The sequence below is a fragment of the Macaca fascicularis genome, chromosome 19, assembly GCF_037993035.2.
Source record: "Macaca fascicularis isolate 582-1 chromosome 19, T2T-MFA8v1.1".
Lineage (NCBI taxonomy): Eukaryota > Metazoa > Chordata > Mammalia > Primates > Cercopithecidae > Macaca > Macaca fascicularis.
Genome location: NC_088393.1, coordinates 66,037,262 through 66,056,469, shown reverse-complemented (window position 1 = coordinate 66,056,469; position 19,208 = coordinate 66,037,262). Strand labels below are relative to the sequence as shown.

Here is a 19,208-nt window from a genome sequence, read left to right as displayed (position 1 = left end):
TGGCTCAAGCCTGTAATCCCAGCACTTTGGGAGGCCGAGACGGGTGGATCACGAGGTCAGGAGATCGAGACCATCCTGGCTAACATGGTGAAACCCCGTCTCTACTAAAAAATACAAAAAACTAGCCGGGCGAGGTGGCGGGCGCCTGTAGTCCCAGCTACTCGGGAGGCTGAGGCAGGAGAATGGCATAAACCCGGGAGGCGGAGCTTGCAGTGAGCTGAGATCCGGCCACTGCACTCCAGCCTGGGCGACAGAGCGAGACTCCGTCTCAAAAAAAAAAAAAAAAAAAAAAAAAAAAAGAATGTGTTAGCACTTCCAAGTACACTTAAGATTTTGTCAGTTTCTTACTGTGATTCTGTTCTACAAGGCTCATATTATGTGCCCGGTTTTGAACTATTACATCTTCCTAATAGATTGTTTCTTTTATAAAAATATAGTGACCAGCCAGGCGTGGTGGCTCACGCCTGTAATCCTAGCACTTTGGGAGGCCAAGGCGGGCGGATCACGAGGTCAGGAGATCGAGACCATCCTGGCTAACACAGTGAAACCCCGTCTCCACTAAAAATTAGCCAGGCGTGGCGGTGGATGCCTGTAGTCGCAGCTAGTCAGGAGGCTGAGGCAGGAGAATGGCGTGAACCCGGGAGGCGGAGGTTGCAGTGAGCCAAGATTGCGCCACTGCACTCCAGCGTGGGTGACCAAGCGAGACTCCACCTCAAAAGAAAACCCAAAAAACATAGTGACCCTATGATTCTTAAAACACTTTTGTACGTTAATGTCTGTTTTGTGCGATTAATGCAGCTCCTTCAGCTTTCTTCAGTTTCATGCCTACTTTGTATATCCTTTTCTATCCCTTTGCCCTCAACTTCCCGTATCCTTGTTTTAGGTGTATCTTTTCTAAAGAACATATGGCTGGTCCAAAAAGAAATTCAATCTGTTAGAATTTGTCTTTACACTTGGTTTGTTGAGTTCAGTCATGTTTATTGAAATTGCTGACATATTTGGATGTGTTGTCAAATCCCAGTGCTTCCAGTTCCTGGCAGTGTGACTTTGGTTAATCAGTTACATTCTCTAAGCCACTTCCTCCTCTGTAAAACAGGGATGGTTGTGTGAGGATGGAGATGTATATAAATTATTTGGTAGACTGGGCAGCACACACAGGCTCTCAGTAGATTCCCTCTTTTCTCCCTCATCTCCTCCCCTTTTAGACAGACATGGACAGACACGTCTCACGACCAAATGGGTGAAGATGCTCAGAGCATCAAGGGGATAGAGATCCAGTTCTTGTGACAGAGACTGAGCAAGTAGGGGGCAAAGAGAGATGTTGATGACTGCTGCGAGTCAGAGCCGGTGTGCAGGGCCAGGCTTTGGGTCGGTCTCTATACAAGGTGGGTCCTGTTCCTGGTTTACAGATGAGGAGGTCCCAAGAGTAGCTGAAGGGACGAGTCGGCTCTGTAGCCTGAATTCAGGCCCATGCCTTTTCTGTTCCCTCCAGCCTGCTGGAAGCCTGTGCAATCATTTCACTGGGAACGTGCATCTCTGCTCTCTGAGTTTTCCCCAAGCCTGTCACCCCTCAGTCTCTCAAGCTCTGCTACCACCTCTGTGGCCATCTCTGCCTGTGTCTGGGACTCCCTCAGAGGTAATTCCCCAAGGTCTCTGTCTCCCTGAGTCTTACCTTCATGTTATGAGCCTTTCTCATCAGTCTTTGTGGCTCCATTTACTCTTGACATAGAGGGAATGGGCCCCAAATACAGGGAGATACATAGGGAGAGATGGTGACAGTGACTAGCGCACAACACGCCAGGTCAAATGGTTCCCATGAGATGAGACCATCAGAGAAACAGAGGCATGAAGAACGACACCCTAACGGTAATGAACAGAAGCTGCAACATCCAGTGATAGACATGGACCCTAAAAATGGGACAGGGACGCAGCATTGTGAGAGGAGACCAGAGAACACATGGACAGGCAGTGTTCATGCTGGCAAAGACTAAGTCCATGACACCAGGGGACCTGGGGCCCTGGAAAAAGACAATACAGTCACATTTTATTGAGGCCACTGCATGCCAGGCTTATCTGGGTGCTGGCCCCAGGAAAATCAGATTGTTCTTGCTCTCCAGGGTTCAAGCTGCTGGGGAGACATCCATGTAAACATACATAAGGACAATGTGGGGCAGAGAGAGCATGGTGACTGCCTCCTGGGGGCACCAGTCACATTCATGTAAGAGACATCAGTCAGGGCCTACTGAGTCTTGTTTGTTGTAGATACTGAGAGCAAGACATGGCCCCTGCTCTCAGGAGCTCATAGTATCATTGGAAAACACAGTACAAGCTCTGCAAGGAGCAAGTAAGTAAAACAATGTGGTAGGAGTTGTAAGGGAGGTATCTAGGAGGTGCTCTGGAAGCAGAGAGGGCAAGCTGAAGTCGGTTCCCGGAGAGCAGGGAGGCTTCTTTGGGGGACATTTGAAACATTTTAGATGACAAAGGAGAGGAGGGTTCCAGGCACAGGTACAAAGGCACATAGGTGGGAAAATGTATGGCTCCTTCGGGAACCACAGTAGTTCTGTGTGGCTGGTGTATGGAAGGTGGAGTCATGGTATGAGATGAGGCCATTTTCACATCACTGCACGCACAGAAAAATGACAATATTCATACATGCATATGAGGATAACTGGAGAGGTTGCTCGGGGCCCAGAGTGGCCTGCATCTTGGCATACTTACACCCTGTTCAGGAAGCTGTGCTATAGAAGGAGATGGGTCGGAGAGCTTTCCACCTTGGAGTGACACAATCAGATTTGAGTAATAGCAAGAGTCCCATGGAGAGTGATACAGGGGCAGAGAATAAGGGCAGGAAGGGGTCAGGAAGGAGACCCTGGCTATAATCCAGGCAAGGGGCAATGAGGGCTCACATAAGGTAGCAGGAGTGGAAAAGGAGGTGCATTAGAGATAAGCTTCAGGTTAAACCAATAGTGCTGATGACTGGTGGGATGTGGAAGGAAAAGGAGAGAGAGGAACATGTTGGAGAGGTGTCAAGCAGCACCACTGATTACGATAGGAAACCATGAGAGAGGCAGGGTGGAAAAGGCATCTCACAAGTCAGCCTTGGAGTTAGGCACAGAATAGGCTGGAGTGGAAATAGTAGGTGCCAAGGCACAGAGGTGGGCATGGCAGGTGTCCCTTCTGGGCTAAGCAGCAGAAAAGCAGGCAAGAAGAGCCACATGAGAACGAGCTACAGTCTGCCTGCCCAGAGCATCCCGGGATGCTGAGTTCTGAGAGACATGTACCTTCATTTGCCCTGGCCCTGAGAACCAATCCAAATCCTCAGCTCAGCTGCCTTCTCTCTGGGACAGCCCTGAGTGGGAAACAGAGGGTAGCAGTTCAGGGCCCTTCTGGAAGCTTCTCCAGCTGGCCTGAATCACCTTGGCTCATCAGGGTTCCTCAAATGCAGAGTTGTTTCTAGACAGCCCGAGTCTGCCCTCAGGCACCTATCATTTTGGCAGCTCATCAATCACCCACCCTGTTTGTGGCTCTTTAGGAACTCAGGGTTTCTCTTAGATGTTGAGCCTCCAAGAAGGCGCTGTGCTGTGCCCCGAGGGTCGATTTCCGGTCACTGCAGTACCGTGATGTGGATCCGCAAGTGAACCATCAGGGCTGAGCTGCGGCTGAAGGCCTTCCCACAGTCACTGCACTTATAAGGCTTCTCTCCTGTGTGGATCCTCTGGTGCTCGATGAGGGAGGAGCTCTGTGCAAAGGCCTTCGGACACACCTTACACTGATAGGGCTTCTCTCCAGAATGGATTCTCAGATGTCGGATCAGGGCCGAGCAGTCGCTGAAGGCCCTGCCGCACACGTCACACTTGTAGGGCTTCTCCCCGGTATGGACGCGCTGGTGCTGAGTCAGGTGCGTGCTCTGGCTGAAGGCCTTCCCGCACTCGTCACACTCGTAGGGCCGCTCCCCCGTGTGCACCCGCTGGTGCTGGGTGAGGTGAGTGCTGCGGCTGAAGGTTTTACCACATTCCCCACATTCGTAGGGTTTCTCTCCAGTATGAATCCTTTGGTGCTGAGTCAGGTGGGTGACTCGGCTGAAGGCCTTCCCACATTCCTTACACTCATGGGGCTTCACCCCCGTGTGGACAACCTGGTGCTGGGCGAGGTGAGTGCTCCGGCTGAAGGCTTTCCCACACTCGCTGCAGGCGTATGCTGTCTTCCGAGAATGGGTCTTCTGGTGTGCCTCGAGCGCCGAAGCACTCTGGAACATCTTCCTACACTCGCGACACTTGGAGGACCTCTTCCCTGAGTACGTGTATGGAGGCTCTGTCCCATAAGCATCCACCAGATCAACTTTGTCTTCTGAAGGAGCCTTCTCTTGGGAGGTGAGGTTTGGCCACGCATTAGAACTGTTCCTCGAGGCACCAGATTCACGGCCACGCTGGTCTGTGGGGGCATCCTTGTAAGGCCCTGAAGTTTTCTTGAAATGGATCTGTTGGGCGATAGACTTTGTCCAGATCTCCCCTGATAGCCCAGACCTTCTCTCTGAGCTGCCCTCAGGTTCACAGGCCTTGTTAAAGGCGGGTCCAAGGGAAACACCTCCCATGAGGGTCTCAGTGACCACATTTGATGGCTCTGACTCTCCCGGGTCACTCTGCTTGCAGCTTGCGTCTGTGGGCTCAGCTCCTGGATCCCATCCTGAAACAATCCGAACCACAGCGTCACTCCTCCTACCACACCAAGCCTCCCTGACTCTGCCGAGGGCCCCGGTCACCCTTTGTAAGGGGAGATGTGGCTCGTTCCTAACATCTGGCCCCAGTTCCAAGGGGAAGTTTCTCATTTGGTGGCTTGGATGACAGAGGGTGCAGGGCTGTCCTCCCATACCATCCAACACTACATCATGGGTTCTCATTTCTCCTCCTCCCACCAAACTCTCTGTCTTTCAAGGCTCCCAAGTTTGGCTCAAGAGTCAGAGGAGAAACCCTGATGTGGAACTGATCTGAAAGACAGAGAGAGAGAGGGTCTGTCCTTGTCAGGACCCTGAGCACATGCACCGCTGCAGGCTCTGATCTCTGTGAGGTTGCAGTTCTGTCCCTCACACTCAACACCTTGCCTGTAGGCCTGGATGTGTCCAAAGGTGCTCAGTGAACTCTGGCTGAATGAGGGAATCAATCCAGATGCCCATGATGGTGAAAATTTCTGCAAGTAGAACCGCAGGGAGAATATGGCTGCTGGGGGCGAGTAGGTGAGGTACCCACCTGGCCTCTCAAGCCCTATGTTATAAAGTACTGTGAAGGCAGAGTGTGGCGGAGGTGCTCTTGGAGATCAGAGTGTGCATGAGGTAGAGGAATGCTCACACTGACCTGCCCTGGATGGGTGCAAAGGACACATAATCTGGCACATCTACTGGATGAATTCCAGGGAGGAGACAGAGACAGGTGGAATACCCACTGCTCAAGTCCACAGTGGGGTTCAGCAGTGCAGAAACTGGACTCAAACCCCAGCTCTACCACCTTAAGCAGTCCTGTCCTCATCTGGGACTCAGTCTCCCCATCTGTAAGCCATGGACGCTGTGCCGCTGGCCTCCCAGGGCCACTAACCATTATCAGGCTCTTGTCATGTGCTGGGCCCCAAGTCCAGTGGGTGACTTCCCTTGTCTCATTTCAGCTTTGACCTGCTCTCAGAAGGAGGTACTGCTGTGATTCTGTTGCAGATGGGGAAACTGAAATCCAGCTGAGGGAAGGAGTTGAGTAACTGGTACAGGATCACAGCTAGTGGCCCAGTTGGGATTTCAACTCCAGAATCTTCTCCAGGTCCACAGGCAGCCTCTCCTGCTCCCCCAGCCATTTGCTTAGCCCTGCCTCCCACTTTCTTCCTCTACTCCAGAAACATCACACCACCTGCTTTTACCAGAATGCATCAGTGCAAATCACACTGCCGGGCCTCTGACCCCACCATTCCCTCTGCATTTTGCCCTTTCTCTGAGCTTTGGCCAACCCTGTGGGAAGATGGGGCCACTCCCTCTTTCCTCTCCCTGTCTCTGTGACATCTGCTTGGGCATAGACCAACCTCTGTTCCAGAGAGGCCTGTTTCTCCCGGAGCTGAACAAATTATCCTAACAGTTGCAGTTACCATGTATTTAATCTGTGCCAGGCACCGTTTCAGGTCTGCATGGGTATTGCCTTGTATCTCTCAACACCACTAAGGTGGGCGTTTAATCCCCATTTACCCATGAGTAAACTGAGGCACAAGGGAGTCACATGGCGAGGAAGAGAAGCAGTGGTTGGATCTACTGAGCCTTGATGATTCAGCTGTATCCAGACCCCACATTCCTCCTGCGCACTGCACGTTTCCTCCCAGTGTGTGGTACACCCACTTCTTATCTGCTGCCAATAGGCCAGGCCAACCCCATCTCAGACGAGCCACCCCTCCCTGCTCTGGACTGTCCCAAGGCTGGGTCTTCCCTGCATCCCACTGGACTTCCCTGGGTTGGGATGTTTGTGTGGGTCTCTCTGAGTAACAGTGTCCAGCTGAGCCTGGGGCAGGTTTGACTCACCCAAATCCTGGAGGCCAGCACAGGGTGGGCACAGAGAAGGTGCACAGGGACATCTGGTATTTCCGTCTCCCCCAACAGCCACCCCAGGCACCCGGCCCTTCGTCTGGTTTCCTCTGAGAAACAGCCAGTTGCTCACTGACAGGCACTGGGATTTGGTTGGCCAAACACAAACATAAGATCCCAACCAGGCCAGTGGGGGCTCAGACCAGGAACCTCTTACTGTTATTACCCTGGGATTTCTACATTGGTAAGATGTAAGCCTGGGGTTCCTGGCTATCTTTGTCCCCTTTGGAAAGAGAACCTAAAATAAGAAGGAAGCTAACACAGAAAAAACCAACCGAGAAACAGAACAAGAGAAGAAGAGAGTTCTGATGCTGTCAACAGATTTTCTGGATATAGCCGTATTTGCTGCCTCCTTACCCTTCTTTGCTTCAGCCCATTTCAGGTCGTTTTTGGTCACCTGCAACCAAAACACACCTGTCTACAACAGTGTGTGAGAGTTAGGGTAAAGTACAAATGTGAGAATGAGTGCATGAGTAACCCCAAACCAGAGCCCTGTGCTCCCATGTTCCTGTCCAGCGTGTACCCCCAGTGTGCCATGAATCTGCCCACAGCGCCCCTTTACCTCTCTTGTCCAGCACCTGAGTCAGATCCTCCACCAGCACAGCGGCTTCCTCTCCACTCTTGGGACTCTGGGCTCCCACCCAGGCTTGGATCTCTGGGGGCAGCGCACCCAGGAACTGCTCCAGCACCAGCAGCTCCAGTATCTGCTCCTTGGAGCGCGCCTCGGGCTGCAGCCACTGACAGCACAGCTCTCGGAGGTGGGCCAGGGCCTCGTGTGGACCAGATGCCTCCTCATAGCGGAAGTGCCGGAAGCGCAGGCGTGCAGCCTCAGGGTAAGCAATGTGGTCGTGGCTGGATTCTAGGCCCTGGGAGAGGCTGGCTTCCTCTCCCTCCTCCACCTTCACTTGAAGGAAGCTGTCCTCTTCCCATGGCACTGGGCTCAGGGAGTGCTTGGGGATGGCCATTGGGTAGCAGTGCTCAGCGAGACACAGGATGCTGGAGCCTTGGAACTGGGCCTGCAGGAATGTCAGAGCTTCAGCATCACATGGAACCTGGGCCCTGCCTCATGCCTACAGATCAGGGAAAACACAGGCTTGGGGCCTGTGAGATGCGAAAGACTCTCACAAAGACATAGACAATCATAATAATTAGGGAGCTGAGCACTGTTCTAAGCTACTACGGCTTGCATGTAGATTCATTTAAAACTCACAACACACTCAGCAGGTGAGACTTTCTAGCTATTTTATGGATGTAAAAACAGACACACAGGAGGAAAAGATTTGCCCAAAGTCCCTCAGCTAGTGAAGGGTTAACAGAGAGCTAAGCTACAAACCCAGGCAAACCTACAGCCAGCCTGTTTAAGGCGTGCTCCCCCCCACAGAGCCAAGTCTTTCTCCCTCTGTCTCACATTCCCCAGGAAGCCACATGGTCATTCTCTCACTTTATTTGCTAATTATTTTGTAGTGTTTTAGATTGATACATAATTGACTTTCAGCCTTTCCTCTTTTCTAATGCACACATTTAAGGCTATACATTTCTCTCTAAACACAGCTTTAGCTATACACCACAAGTTTGATATGTTGTATCTTCATTACCATTTAGTTAAAAATATTTTCTTTTCTTTTTTTTTTTTTGAGACGGAGTCTTGCTCTGCCGCCCAGGCTGGAGTGCAGTGGCGTGATCTTGGCTCACAGAAAGCTCTGCCTCCTGTGTTTATGCCATTCTCCTGCCTCAGCCTCCCTAGTAGCTGGGACTACAGGTGCCTGCCACCGCACCCGGTTAATTTTTTTGTATTTTTAGTAGAGATGGGGTTTCACTGTGGTCTCGATCTCCTGACCTCGTGATCTGCCTGCCTTGGCCTCCCTAAGTGCTGGGATGGGATTACAGGCGTGAGCCACTGCACCTGGCCCATTAATTATTTTTTAAAATTTATTTTATTGAGATGGAGTCTCCCTCTGTCGCCCAGGCTGGAGTGCAGTGGCACTATCTCGACTCACTGCAACTCTGCCTCCCGGGTTCAAGCAATCCTCCTGCCTCAGCCTCCCAAGTAGCTGGAACTACAGGTGTGAGCCACCACATGAGGCTAATTTTTGTATTTTTAGTGGAGATAGGGTTTCGCCATGTTGGCCAGGCTGTTCTTGAACTCCTCACCTCAAGTGATCTGCCTGCCTCAGCCCCCCAGAGTGCTGGGATTACAAGCGTGAGTCACCGCGCCCGGTCCCATTGGTCATTTAAAACTCTCCTGCTTCATTGCCAAACAACTGGGGGTTTTCTAGTTGTCTTTTTATTATTGATGTCTAGATTAAGTCTGCTGTGGTCAGAAAACATGCTACGATGGTTTCAATCATTTAAAATTTGCTGAAACTTGGTTTGGGACCCAGTGTATGGTTAATTTTGGTTAATGTTCCATGAATACTTGAAAATAATGCAAAGCCTTCTTAGCTATGACACCAAAAGCATAAGTAACAAAAGAAAAAATAAACTGGACTTCATCAAAATTAAAAGCTTTTGTGATTTGAAGGACCACATCAAGAAAGTGAAAAAGCAGCCCACAGAGTGGGAGAAAATATTTGCAAAACATGTATCTGATAAGCGACCTGTATCTAGAACAACTCCATAGTAAAAAGATGAATAATACTGGGCTGAGCGCGGTGGCTCAAGCCTGTAATCCCAGCACTTTGGGAGGCCGAGACGGGCGGATCACGAGGTCAGGAGATCGAGACCATCCTGGCTAACACGGTGAAACCCCGTCTCTACTAAAAAATACAAAAAACTAGCCGGGCGCGGTGGCGGGCGCCTGTAGTCCCAACTACTCGGGAGGCTGAGGCAGAAGAATGGCGTGAACCCGGGAGGCGGAGCTTGCAGTGAGCTGAGATCCGGCCACTGCACTCCAGCCTGGGCGGCAGAGCGAGACTCCGTCTCAAAAAAAAAAAAAAAAAAAAAAAAGGTGAATAATACCATTTAAAAATGAGCAGAGGATGTGATAGACATTTCTCCAAGGAAGATACACAAATGGGCAATAAATACATGAAAAGATGCTTAACATCACTAACAACCAGGGAATTGCAAATGAAAACCACAATGAGATAGCACTTCACACCTGCTGGGATGCCGAGAAGCAGATAACATGTGTAGGCAAGGATATGGAGAAACTGTAATCCTCATATGCTGCTGCCGGGAATGTAAGATGGGATAACCACTGTGGGAAACACAGTCTGGGAGTTCCTCAAAAGCTTAAACAGAGTTACCCCATGACCTAGCAATTCTACTACGTGTATACCCAAGAGAAATGAGAACACGCCCTCACAAAACGTTATACGCAAATGTTCATAACAGCATTACTCATAACAGCAAAAAAGAAACAATCCAAATGTCCATCACCTGATGAATGGATAAAATGCTGCATATACATACAATGGAACATTATTCACCATAAATAGAAACGAAGTACTGATTAATGATACACCATGGACGAACCTTGAAAACATGATGCTAAGTAAAAGAAGCCAGACACGGCAGGGTGCGGTTGCTCACACCTGTGATCCCAGCACTTTGGGAGGCCGAGGTGGGTGGATTGCCTGAGGTCAGGAGTTCAAGACCAGCCTGGCCAACACAGTGAAACCCCATCTCTACGAAAAAATACAAAAATCAGCTGGGTGTGGTGGCAGGCACCTATAATCCCAACTACTTGGGAGGCTGAGGCAGGAGAATCGCTTGAACCTGGGAGGCGGAAGTTGCAGTAAGCCGAGAGTGTGCCACTGCACTCCAGCCTGGGTGACAGAGCTAGACTCCGTCTCAAAAAAAAAAAAAAAAAAAAAAAAAAGGAAAGCATATTAGTGTTTGCCAGAGGCTGAAAAGAGACACAGATGGGAGTGGTTGCTAATGGGTTCGGGGATTTCTTTTGGGGATGATAAAAATGTTCCAGAGGCCAGGCGCGGTGGCTCATGCCTGTAATCCCAGCACTTTGGGAGACTGAGGCGAGTGGATCATGAGGTCAGGAGTTCAAGACCAGCCTGACCAACATGGAGAAACCCCACCTCTACTAAAAATACAAAATCAGCTGGGTGTGGTGGTGCACGCCTGTAATCCCAGCTACTTGGGAAGCTGAGGCAGAAGAATCCCTTGAACCTGGGAGGCGGGGGTTGCAGTGAGCCGAGATTGTGCCATTGCACTCCAGCCTGGGCAACAAGAGTGCAACTCCATCTCAAAAAATAAAGCAAAAATAAAACTTAAGCCGGGCGCGGTGGCTCACGCCTGTAATCCCAGCACTTTGGGAGGCCGAGGCGGGCGGATCACAAGGTCAGGAGATCGAGACCACAGTGAAACCCCGTCTCTACTAAAAATACAAAAAAATTAGCCGGGCGCAGTTGTGGGCGCCTGTAGTCCCAGCTACTCGGGAGGCTGAGGCAGGAGAATGGCGTGAACCCGGGAGGCGGAGCTTGCAGTGAGCCGAGATCGCGCCACTGCACTCCAGCCTGGGCGACAAAGTGAGACTCCGTCTCAAAAAAAAAAAAAAAAAAAAAAAAAATAAATAAATAAATAAATAAATAAAACTTAAAACAAAAAAATGTTGGCCAGGCACAGTGGCTCACGCCTGTAATCCCAGCACTTTGGGAGGCCAAGCCAGGCCGATCACGAGGTCAAGAGATCGAGACCATCCTGGCCAACATGGTGAAATCCCGTCTCTACTAAAAATACAAAACAATTAGCTGGGCATGGTGGCGCATGCCTATAGTCCCAGCTACTTGGGAGGCTGAGGCAGGTGGATCACAAGGTCAGAAATTCAAGACCAGCCTGGCCAGCATGACGAAACCCCATCTCTACTAAAAATACAAAAACTAGCCAGGCGTGGCGGCGGGCACCTGTAATCCCAGCTACTTAGGAGGCTGAGGCAGGACAATTGCTTGAACCCGGGAGGTGGAGGCTGTAGTGAGCAGAGATTGTGCCACTGCACTCCAGCCTGGCCGACAGAGTGAGACTCTGTCTCAAAAAAAAAAAAGTGCATTTGATAATTGTTGGGTGTTCTCTCCCTTATTTAAGTCAGGCTTCTACACAAGAGACACCTTATCAGTAAGTCTCTGTGCTTCCACACTGCTTTATTTGCTCTTCACCACCTGATGTATGATACACTTATGTGATTACTTGTTTATTATTTACTTGCCCCTGTTGGAGTGTCAGCACATCAAGGGCAGGGGTTTTCATTTAGGTCATTGCTTTATCCCCGGTGTCTACAGAATTGCTGGGGACATACATCAATAATAAGTTTTGTTCAACACACCTCTATTAGGTGCCTACTCTGTGCCCAGCACTGTATTAGGAATGCAAATACGGGGAAGACACGGGTCCTGGGCTCAACGACCTCAATGGAAGGACAGTGACACACATGATACAATAATCATTATGATGGATATGGGCATAGTATGCTACAGGAATAAAAGAAAATGGGAACAGACAGACAATGGGAACCTATTGGCTATCAGGCCACACTAGCCTTTTATATCTGTTATCCTGTTCAAGCCTTAGCACTGCCCTGTAAGTCAGTATTACCACTCCCACTTTCAAAGTTGGAGAAACTCAGCTGCTAGAGTCATCTGGTCAGTAGGCACAAAGCTAGGATTTGAGCTCAGGCAACTGTGAGCATTGAATGCTGGTCAGGGCCAGCAAAAAACTACTTTCTTGTTTTGTTTTTTTTTTTTTTTTTGAGACGGAGTCTCGCTGTGTCGCCCAGGCTGGAGTGCAGTGGTGCGATATCTGCTCACTGCAAGCTCCACCTCCAGGGTTCACTCCATTCTCTTGCCTCAGTCTCCGGAGTAGCTGAGACTACAGGCACCCACCACCACGCCCGGCTAATTTTTGTATTTTTAGTAGAGACGGGGTTTCATCGTGTTACCCAGGATGGTCTCGATCTCCTGACCTCGTGATCTGCCCACCGTGGCCTCCCAAAGGGCTGGGAGTACAGGCGTGAGCCACTGCGCCTGGCCAAAAAACTACTTTCATGTACTATTGGTGAGGGCGATCAATTAGAATATCTTTGGCAAACAATTTGGCAGTATGTTGTAAGAGTTTTAAAATGGCCAGGCTCTCCGTCTCAATATTAATTCTACTTCTCAGAATCTAGCCCCATTTCTAGATGGGGGTGCTACCGACATTCAGAGGGGGATAATACTTTCTGTTTGAAATTTTTTAAATTTTATTATTATTATTATTATTTTTGTAGAGACAAGGCCTCACTATGTTGCCCAGGCTGGTCTCGAACTCCTGGGCTCCAGGGATCCTCAAGTGATCCTCACCTCAACCTCCCAAAGTGTTGGGATTACAGCGTGAGCCACCATGCCTTGCCAAAAAGTTCATGTTCTTAATGATATGAGAAAATGCTTATGCGATAGTGTTAAGTAAAAGAGTCAGAATGGGCCAGGCACAGTGGCTTATGCCTGTAATCCCAGCACTTTGGAAGGCTGAGGCAGGTGGATCACGAAGTCAGGAGTTCGAGACCAGCCTGGCTAACATGGAGAAACCCTGTTTCTACCAAAAATACCAAAATTGGCTGGGCATGGTGGCGGATGCCTATAATCTCAGCTACTCAGGAGGCTGAGACAGGAGAATCGCTTGAACCTGGGAGGTAGAGGTTGCAGTGAATCGAGATTGTGCCATTGTACTCCAGCCTGGGCGACAGAGCAAGACTTCATCTCAAAAAAAAAGAGTCAGAATGAAAAACTGCATAGAGAATTGAGACCTGTCTTTGCTATACCACTCCCACCTCCCCCAAAAAAGGCATTAAAAACACTGGAAAGTATTAAGTTGTCCTATATGTGGTAGGTTCCTCCCAGGTTGTGGGGCTATGAAGTCACCCTCATTTTTTTACTTTAAAAAAAAGTGTGTGTGTATGTGTGTGTATACATATATATATATATAAAATTATATAATTCACATACCATAAAATTTCCCCTTTTAGTGGTTTTAACATATTCACAAAGTTGTGCAGCTATCACCAAAATCTAATTCCAGACAATTTTCATCATCATGAAACTTATTAGAAGTCACTCCCCATTTCCTTTCCTCCCAGCCCCTGCCAACTACTAATATACTTCTGTGGTTATTGATTTGTCTATTCTTGGCATTTAATATCAATAGGATCATAAAATATATTATATTTTGTGTCTCGCTTCTTTCACTGAGTATGTATGTATTTTAGGTTCTTTTTTTGTTTTGAGACAGAGTTTCACTCTGTTGCCCAGGCTACAGTGCAGTGGCACAGTCTCGGCTCACTTTGAGCTCTGCCTCCCGGGTTCACACCATTCTTCTGCCTCAGCCTCTGGAGTAGCTGGGACTACAGGCGCCTGCCACCATGACCAGCTGTATTTTAGGTTCATTAAAAAACATTTTAATGGGCTAGGTGCGGTGGCTCACACCTATAATCTCAGCATTTTGGAAGACCAAGGGGGGCGGATTACTTGAAGCCAGGAGTTCAAGACCAGCCTGGCCAACACAGCAAAACCCCATTTCTACTAAAAATGCAAAAATAGTCGGGCATTGTGGCAGGTGCCTGTAGTCCCAGTTACTCGGGAGGCTAAGGCATGAGAATTGCTTGAACCTGGGAGGTGGAGGTTGCAGTGAGCTGAGATCATGCCACTTCACTCCAGTCTGGGTGACAGAGTAAGACTGTCTCAAAAAAAAAAAAAAAAAAAAAAAAAAAAAAGAAGAAGAAGAAAAGAAAAAGAAAAAGAAAGTGTTAATGAACCTGAAAATGTTCATTAAAATTACTGTCATCCCCCCTCTGCCAATGATTCCCTACATTCATGGGTAACCATGCTCCGCCTTTCCTAGTCATTCCATTTGCTTAATGCCTGTGTATGGTGCACCTGCTATAGTGCAAGTCCTGTGTACTGTGGCTCCAGGACAGCCCAGCCTCTCTGAGGAAACAGTACAGAGCTAGCGAAGAGTTACCCAGGGTACTCTGGGAAGAGGACTTAGACTAGTACCAGGTATCTGGGATGACACCTGAAGAAAGTGGCAGCTAAGATGAGGCATGTTATCAGTACTTCATTCCTTTCCATAACTAAATAATATTTCATTGTATACGTATACTACATTTTGTTAATCCATTCATCAATTGATGGACATTTGGTTGTTTCTACTTTTTGGCTATTATGAAAATTGCTGCTATCAATAGTAGCGTACAAGTTTTTGTATTGGCAAATGTTTTCAATTCTCCTAGGTATACACCTAGGAGTGGAATTCCTGGATACAATAACTCTATGCTTAACTTTTTTTTTTGGTTTTTTGTTTGAGATGGAGTCTTGCTCTGTTGCCCAGGCTGCAGTGCAATAGTGTGATCTCGGCTCACTGCAAGCTCTGCCTCCCGGGTTCACGCCATTCTCCTGCCTCAGCCTCCCGAGTAGCTGGGACTACAGGCGGCTGCCACCATGCCCAACTATTTTTTTTTGTATTTTTAGTAGAGATGGGGTTTCACCGTGTTAGCCAGGATGGTCTCAATCTCCTGACCTCATGTACCGCCCGCCTCAGCCTCCCAAAGTGCTGGGATTACAGGCATGAGCCACTGCGCCTGGCCGAGTCCAGCCTATGCTTAACTTTTTAAGAAACTGCCAGGCTGTTTTGCAAATTGGCTGTACCATTTTGCATTCCCACCAGCTGTGGATGAAGGTTCCAATTTCTCTACATCCTTACCAAGGTATTATATACTATGGCAGTTCCCCTTATCTGCAGGGGATGTGTTCCAAGACCCTCCAGTGGATGCCTGAAACCATGGATAGTACTCTGGCTCCAGGACAGCCCAGCCTCTCTGAGGAAACAGTACAGAGCTAGCGAAGAGTTACCCAGGGCACTCTGGGAAGAGGACTTAGACTTATATTTTTTCTTATACATATATACCCATGATAAAGTTCATAAGTTAGCCATAGTAAGAAATTAACAATGACTCATAAAATAGAACAATTATAACAATATACTGTAATAAAAGCTATATGAATGTGGTCTTTCTCTCTCAAAATATTGTACTATACTCACCAAAACTGAACACAAGGGGTGACTACTGTATTACTTTTCTCGACATTCTCTACTTCCCACAGTGAACTTGTTTTCTCTTATAGTCAGGAAGAATACCCTAAATTAAGTGTAACCTCTCCTAGGAGACCTCAACACTTTGCTTTGGCCACACACTACTCCTTACTCAAAGACTTAGCCTCTCTGTCTCCCATCCACGACTCCCACAGTTTTAAGTATTTGCAGTTCTTCTGTTTCCTTTCCTTCAATGTCAGCCAGGACACTCAGTGTGCTTGGAGTCTCTGCTCAAGGAAGTCACCCTGGACAGAGATGCAGGAGGCCTGAGAAAGAGCAAAGGCCTTGGGCACAGGAAGAAGAGAACGTTACTGTAAAACAAGACCCCAATCCTTAAACCTTTTGGTGACAGCTGGTGACCTCTGGCAACCTCTGGCAAAGCTGTGTTTAAGCCCCTTCACTGCACTGTAAAGTTCTCTTGGGTCTCTCAGAGCCTTCCTAAACCCCTTGTTGCCCCTGCTGTTCTTGAGTTCTGAAATCCCTCTCTGACTGATTCCTCTGGGCTCTCTAGGCCTCATCTCAGCTGCCACTTTCTTCAGGTGTCATCCCAGATACCTGGTACTAGTCTAAGTCCTCTTCCCAGAGTGCCCTGGGTAACTCTTCGCTAGCTCTGTACTGTTTCCTCAGAGAGGCTGGACTGTCCTGGAGCCACAGTACACAGGACTTGCCCTATAGCAGGTTCACAATAAACAGGCATTAAGCAAATGGAATGACCAGGAAAGGCTAAGCATGGTCACCCACGAATGCAGGGAATCATCTGGGGAAGGGGAGGGGAAGGAGGAGCATGGGTATCAGGGATGACAATACATGCAGCAACAGCTTCCAAATTCTCTTTTGCACCCCTGGAACACCTGTTCTGGAGAAATCCCTCATGACAGTCTCTGAAATACATGTATGTGAAACTTCCTCAGCCTCATCAGCCAACCTCAACTCCTATCAGGCTGAGGTTCCCCATCCACAGCTGCTTTACCAACCAAGGAGGGTGGTTCTTTTCATTTCTCACACATGGCTTATACCCAGCCTGATAATGGTACCTACCTCAGAGGGTTGCTATGAGATTATGTGAGGCGATTTATTACAAGTGTCCAGCACAGGCCTGGTGCACAGTAAACATGCAGTAGATGTATGGATTCCATAGGCCCCTGCTACACATAAGCACACACTGGGCGACATATCCGTAAGCCCAGCTGAATGACCAATAGTCGCCCAATTTCAGCTGCAGACATGGCAAAGCATAAATCCTCTCTCATATGCTTGGTAAACTGTTTGTGGATAGCCCAAGTTTTAGTCTCCCTGATAAAAATCTCAGTCAATCATATATTAACACATATTATCTCAGGTACGGTCTGTCAGCCATAGCCTTCAAAATACCCAGACACAGGAAATATCGCAATGTCACCTATAATCAGTCAAATAAACACAGGCCTGGCCAGGCATGGTGGCTCAGCCTGTAATCCCAGCGCTTTGGGAGGCCTAGGCGGGTGGATCACCTGAGGTCAGGAGTTCCAGAGCAGCCTGACCAAGATGGTGAAACCCCGTCTCTACCAAAAATACAAAAATTAGCCAAGTGTGGTGGCGGGCGCCTGTAATCCCAGCTACTCCGGAGGCTGAGGCAGGATAATCTCTTGAACCCGGGAGGCGGACGTTGCAGTGAGCCGAGATTGCACCGCTGCACTCCAGCCTGCGCGACAGAGCGAGACTCTGTCTCAAAAACAAACACAAACACAGGCCCTCGCAGCATTTCCATCACACAGTATTATTCTGATCACAGTCATTCATAATCTTAGTCCCTATCTCAAGGACACATAAAGAATATCAGTCACACTTGAAATCACACCGTCACACACTCACCCTCTCACTTACAGTATCTCACAACCCATCTACAAAGTCTCAAAGGGCAACCATCTCTGTCAGTCACACACTCCGTGGTTAGTGTTACACTCAACCTATCACACACTCCAACCCGTCAGATACACACACAGGAGGTGTCAGACACAGAACTGCCTATCAGACACAATAACGGGTCCGTCCCACACCCTCCCAGGCCACTGGTTCTACATTTTATCTGTTGCCTGTCCGCCTGCTCCACACTTCGCCCGCCCCACACCGGTCAATCAGTCCATCCGACACTCTCTCCGTCGGTCCGACACTCTCTCCGTCGGTACGTCCGACACTCTCTCCGTCGGTACGTCCGGCACTCAGTGTGTCAGTCCGCACCACATCCAGTCCGTGAGTGCGTCTACACTGGGTCCGTCGGTCCGTGCACACCCGGTCCGTCCTCACCGGGTCCGTCAGTCCGTCACATCCTCTGCGCGTGTGTCCGGCACTCGCAGTCCGTCTATTCACGGCTCCTAGTCAGCCTCTCACTCTATCCGCTGGGAGGTACCCCGCATCTTGCTCTGGCCACCCCAGACGTTCGCGGCTTCTGGACCTGCTGTACTCCCCTTTGACCTGGACCAGGGCGGAGAACACCCCCGAAACCCACCTCACCAGCACAGCCGGCGGACCCTTCCGGAGGTGCCCGCAGAGACAAGCCAGCTTGCGCGCCCGCCACCCCGGACCACAGCTCCCAGCACGCCCCACGGGCCCACGCCCGCCAGGACTACAATTCCCGGCGTCCTCCGGAAGCTCAAGCGTACCCAGGCGCGGCGCCTGCTGGGAATTATAGTTGTCATTGGTCAGCACGCGGGCCACGGGATCCCAGCCCCGCCTTTGTGGGACTGAGGTGGCGCTGAGTGGGAGAGCAGCAGGGGATGCGCGAAAGGCGGGACGTGGAGGTGAGAGAAGTGTGAAGGCTGAGGGTGACAGTACCTGTGCGAGGCTGAGGGTGAGGGTGGCTGTGTGAGGGCTGAGGGTGAGGGTGAGGGCGGCTGTGTGAGGGCTGAGTGTGAAGGTGCCTGTGTGAGGCTGAGGGTGGCTGTCTGAGGGTGAGGATGGCTGTATGAGGTCTGAAGGTGCCTGTGTGGGGCTGAGGGTGCCTGTGTGAGGGCTGAGGCTGAGGGTGCCTGTGTGAGGCTGAGAGTGCCTGTGTGAGGGCTGAGGGTGGCTGTGTGAGGGCTGAGGGTGGCTGTGTGAGGGCTGAGGGTGAGGGTGCCTGTGTGAGGGCTGAGGGTGAGGGTGCCTGTGTCAGGGTGAGACTGAGGGTGGCTGTGTGAGGGCTGAGGGTGGTTGTGTGAGAGCTAAGGGTGAGGGTGCCTGTGTGAGGGTGAGGGTGAGGGCAGCTGTGTGAGGGCTGAGTGTGAAGGTGCCTGTGTGAGGCTGAGGGTGGCTGTCTGAGGGTGAGGATGGCTGTATGAGGTCTGAAGGTGCCTGTGCAAGGGCTGAGGGTGCCTGTGTGAGGCTGAGGGTGACTGCGTGAGGCTGAGAATGCCTGTGTGAGGGCTGAGGGTGGCTGTGTGAGGGCTGAGGGTGAGGGTGCCTGTGTGAGGCTGAGGGTGGCTGTGTGAGGGCTGAGGCTGAGGGTGCCTGTGTGAGGCTGAGAGTGCCTGTGTGAGGGCTGAGGGTGTCTGTGTGAGGGCTGAGGGTGTCT

At 49.9% G+C, this 19,208-nt stretch overlaps 1 protein-coding gene across 9 annotated transcripts; it reads right to left on the bottom strand.

Moving 5' to 3' along the window:
* Positions 1-957: 957 nt before the first annotated feature.
* On the bottom strand, positions 958-18,255 carry ZSCAN22 (zinc finger and SCAN domain containing 22). 9 transcript variants are annotated; one of them, XM_065536030.2, is made up of 4 exons: positions 18,165-18,255; positions 16,718-16,821; positions 7,167-7,620; positions 958-4,683 (listed from the first exon to the last, which is right to left on the bottom strand). In XM_065536030.2, exons 3-4 carry the CDS (start codon positions 7,567-7,569, stop codon positions 3,605-3,607), a joined length of 1,482 nt encoding a protein of 493 aa, XP_065392102.1. In that variant the 5' UTR covers positions 7,570-7,620; positions 16,718-16,821; positions 18,165-18,255; the 3' UTR covers positions 958-3,604. The 9 variants fall into 9 exon arrangements, with proteins under 9 accessions (XP_065392102.1, XP_073881150.1, XP_045236466.2 ...); XM_074025049.1 differs by having other exon boundaries at positions 7,183-7,620; XM_045380531.3 differs by lacking the exon at positions 16,718-16,821 and having other exon boundaries at positions 17,963-18,255.
* Between the last annotated feature and the right edge of the window lie 953 nt (positions 18,256-19,208).

What these genes read in the sequence shown, in the direction of transcription:
- ZSCAN22 (XM_045380531.3), bottom strand. Translation starts at nt 7,569, where the DNA reads ATGGCCATCCCCAAGCACTCCCTGAGCCCAGTGCCATGGGAAGAGGAC. An exon ending in TCAGGTGCTGGACAAGAGAG is followed by an intron (nt 4,684 to 7,166) that starts GTAAAGGGGCGC and finishes GGATTGTTTCAG; the next exon opens with GATGGGATCCAGGAGCTGAG.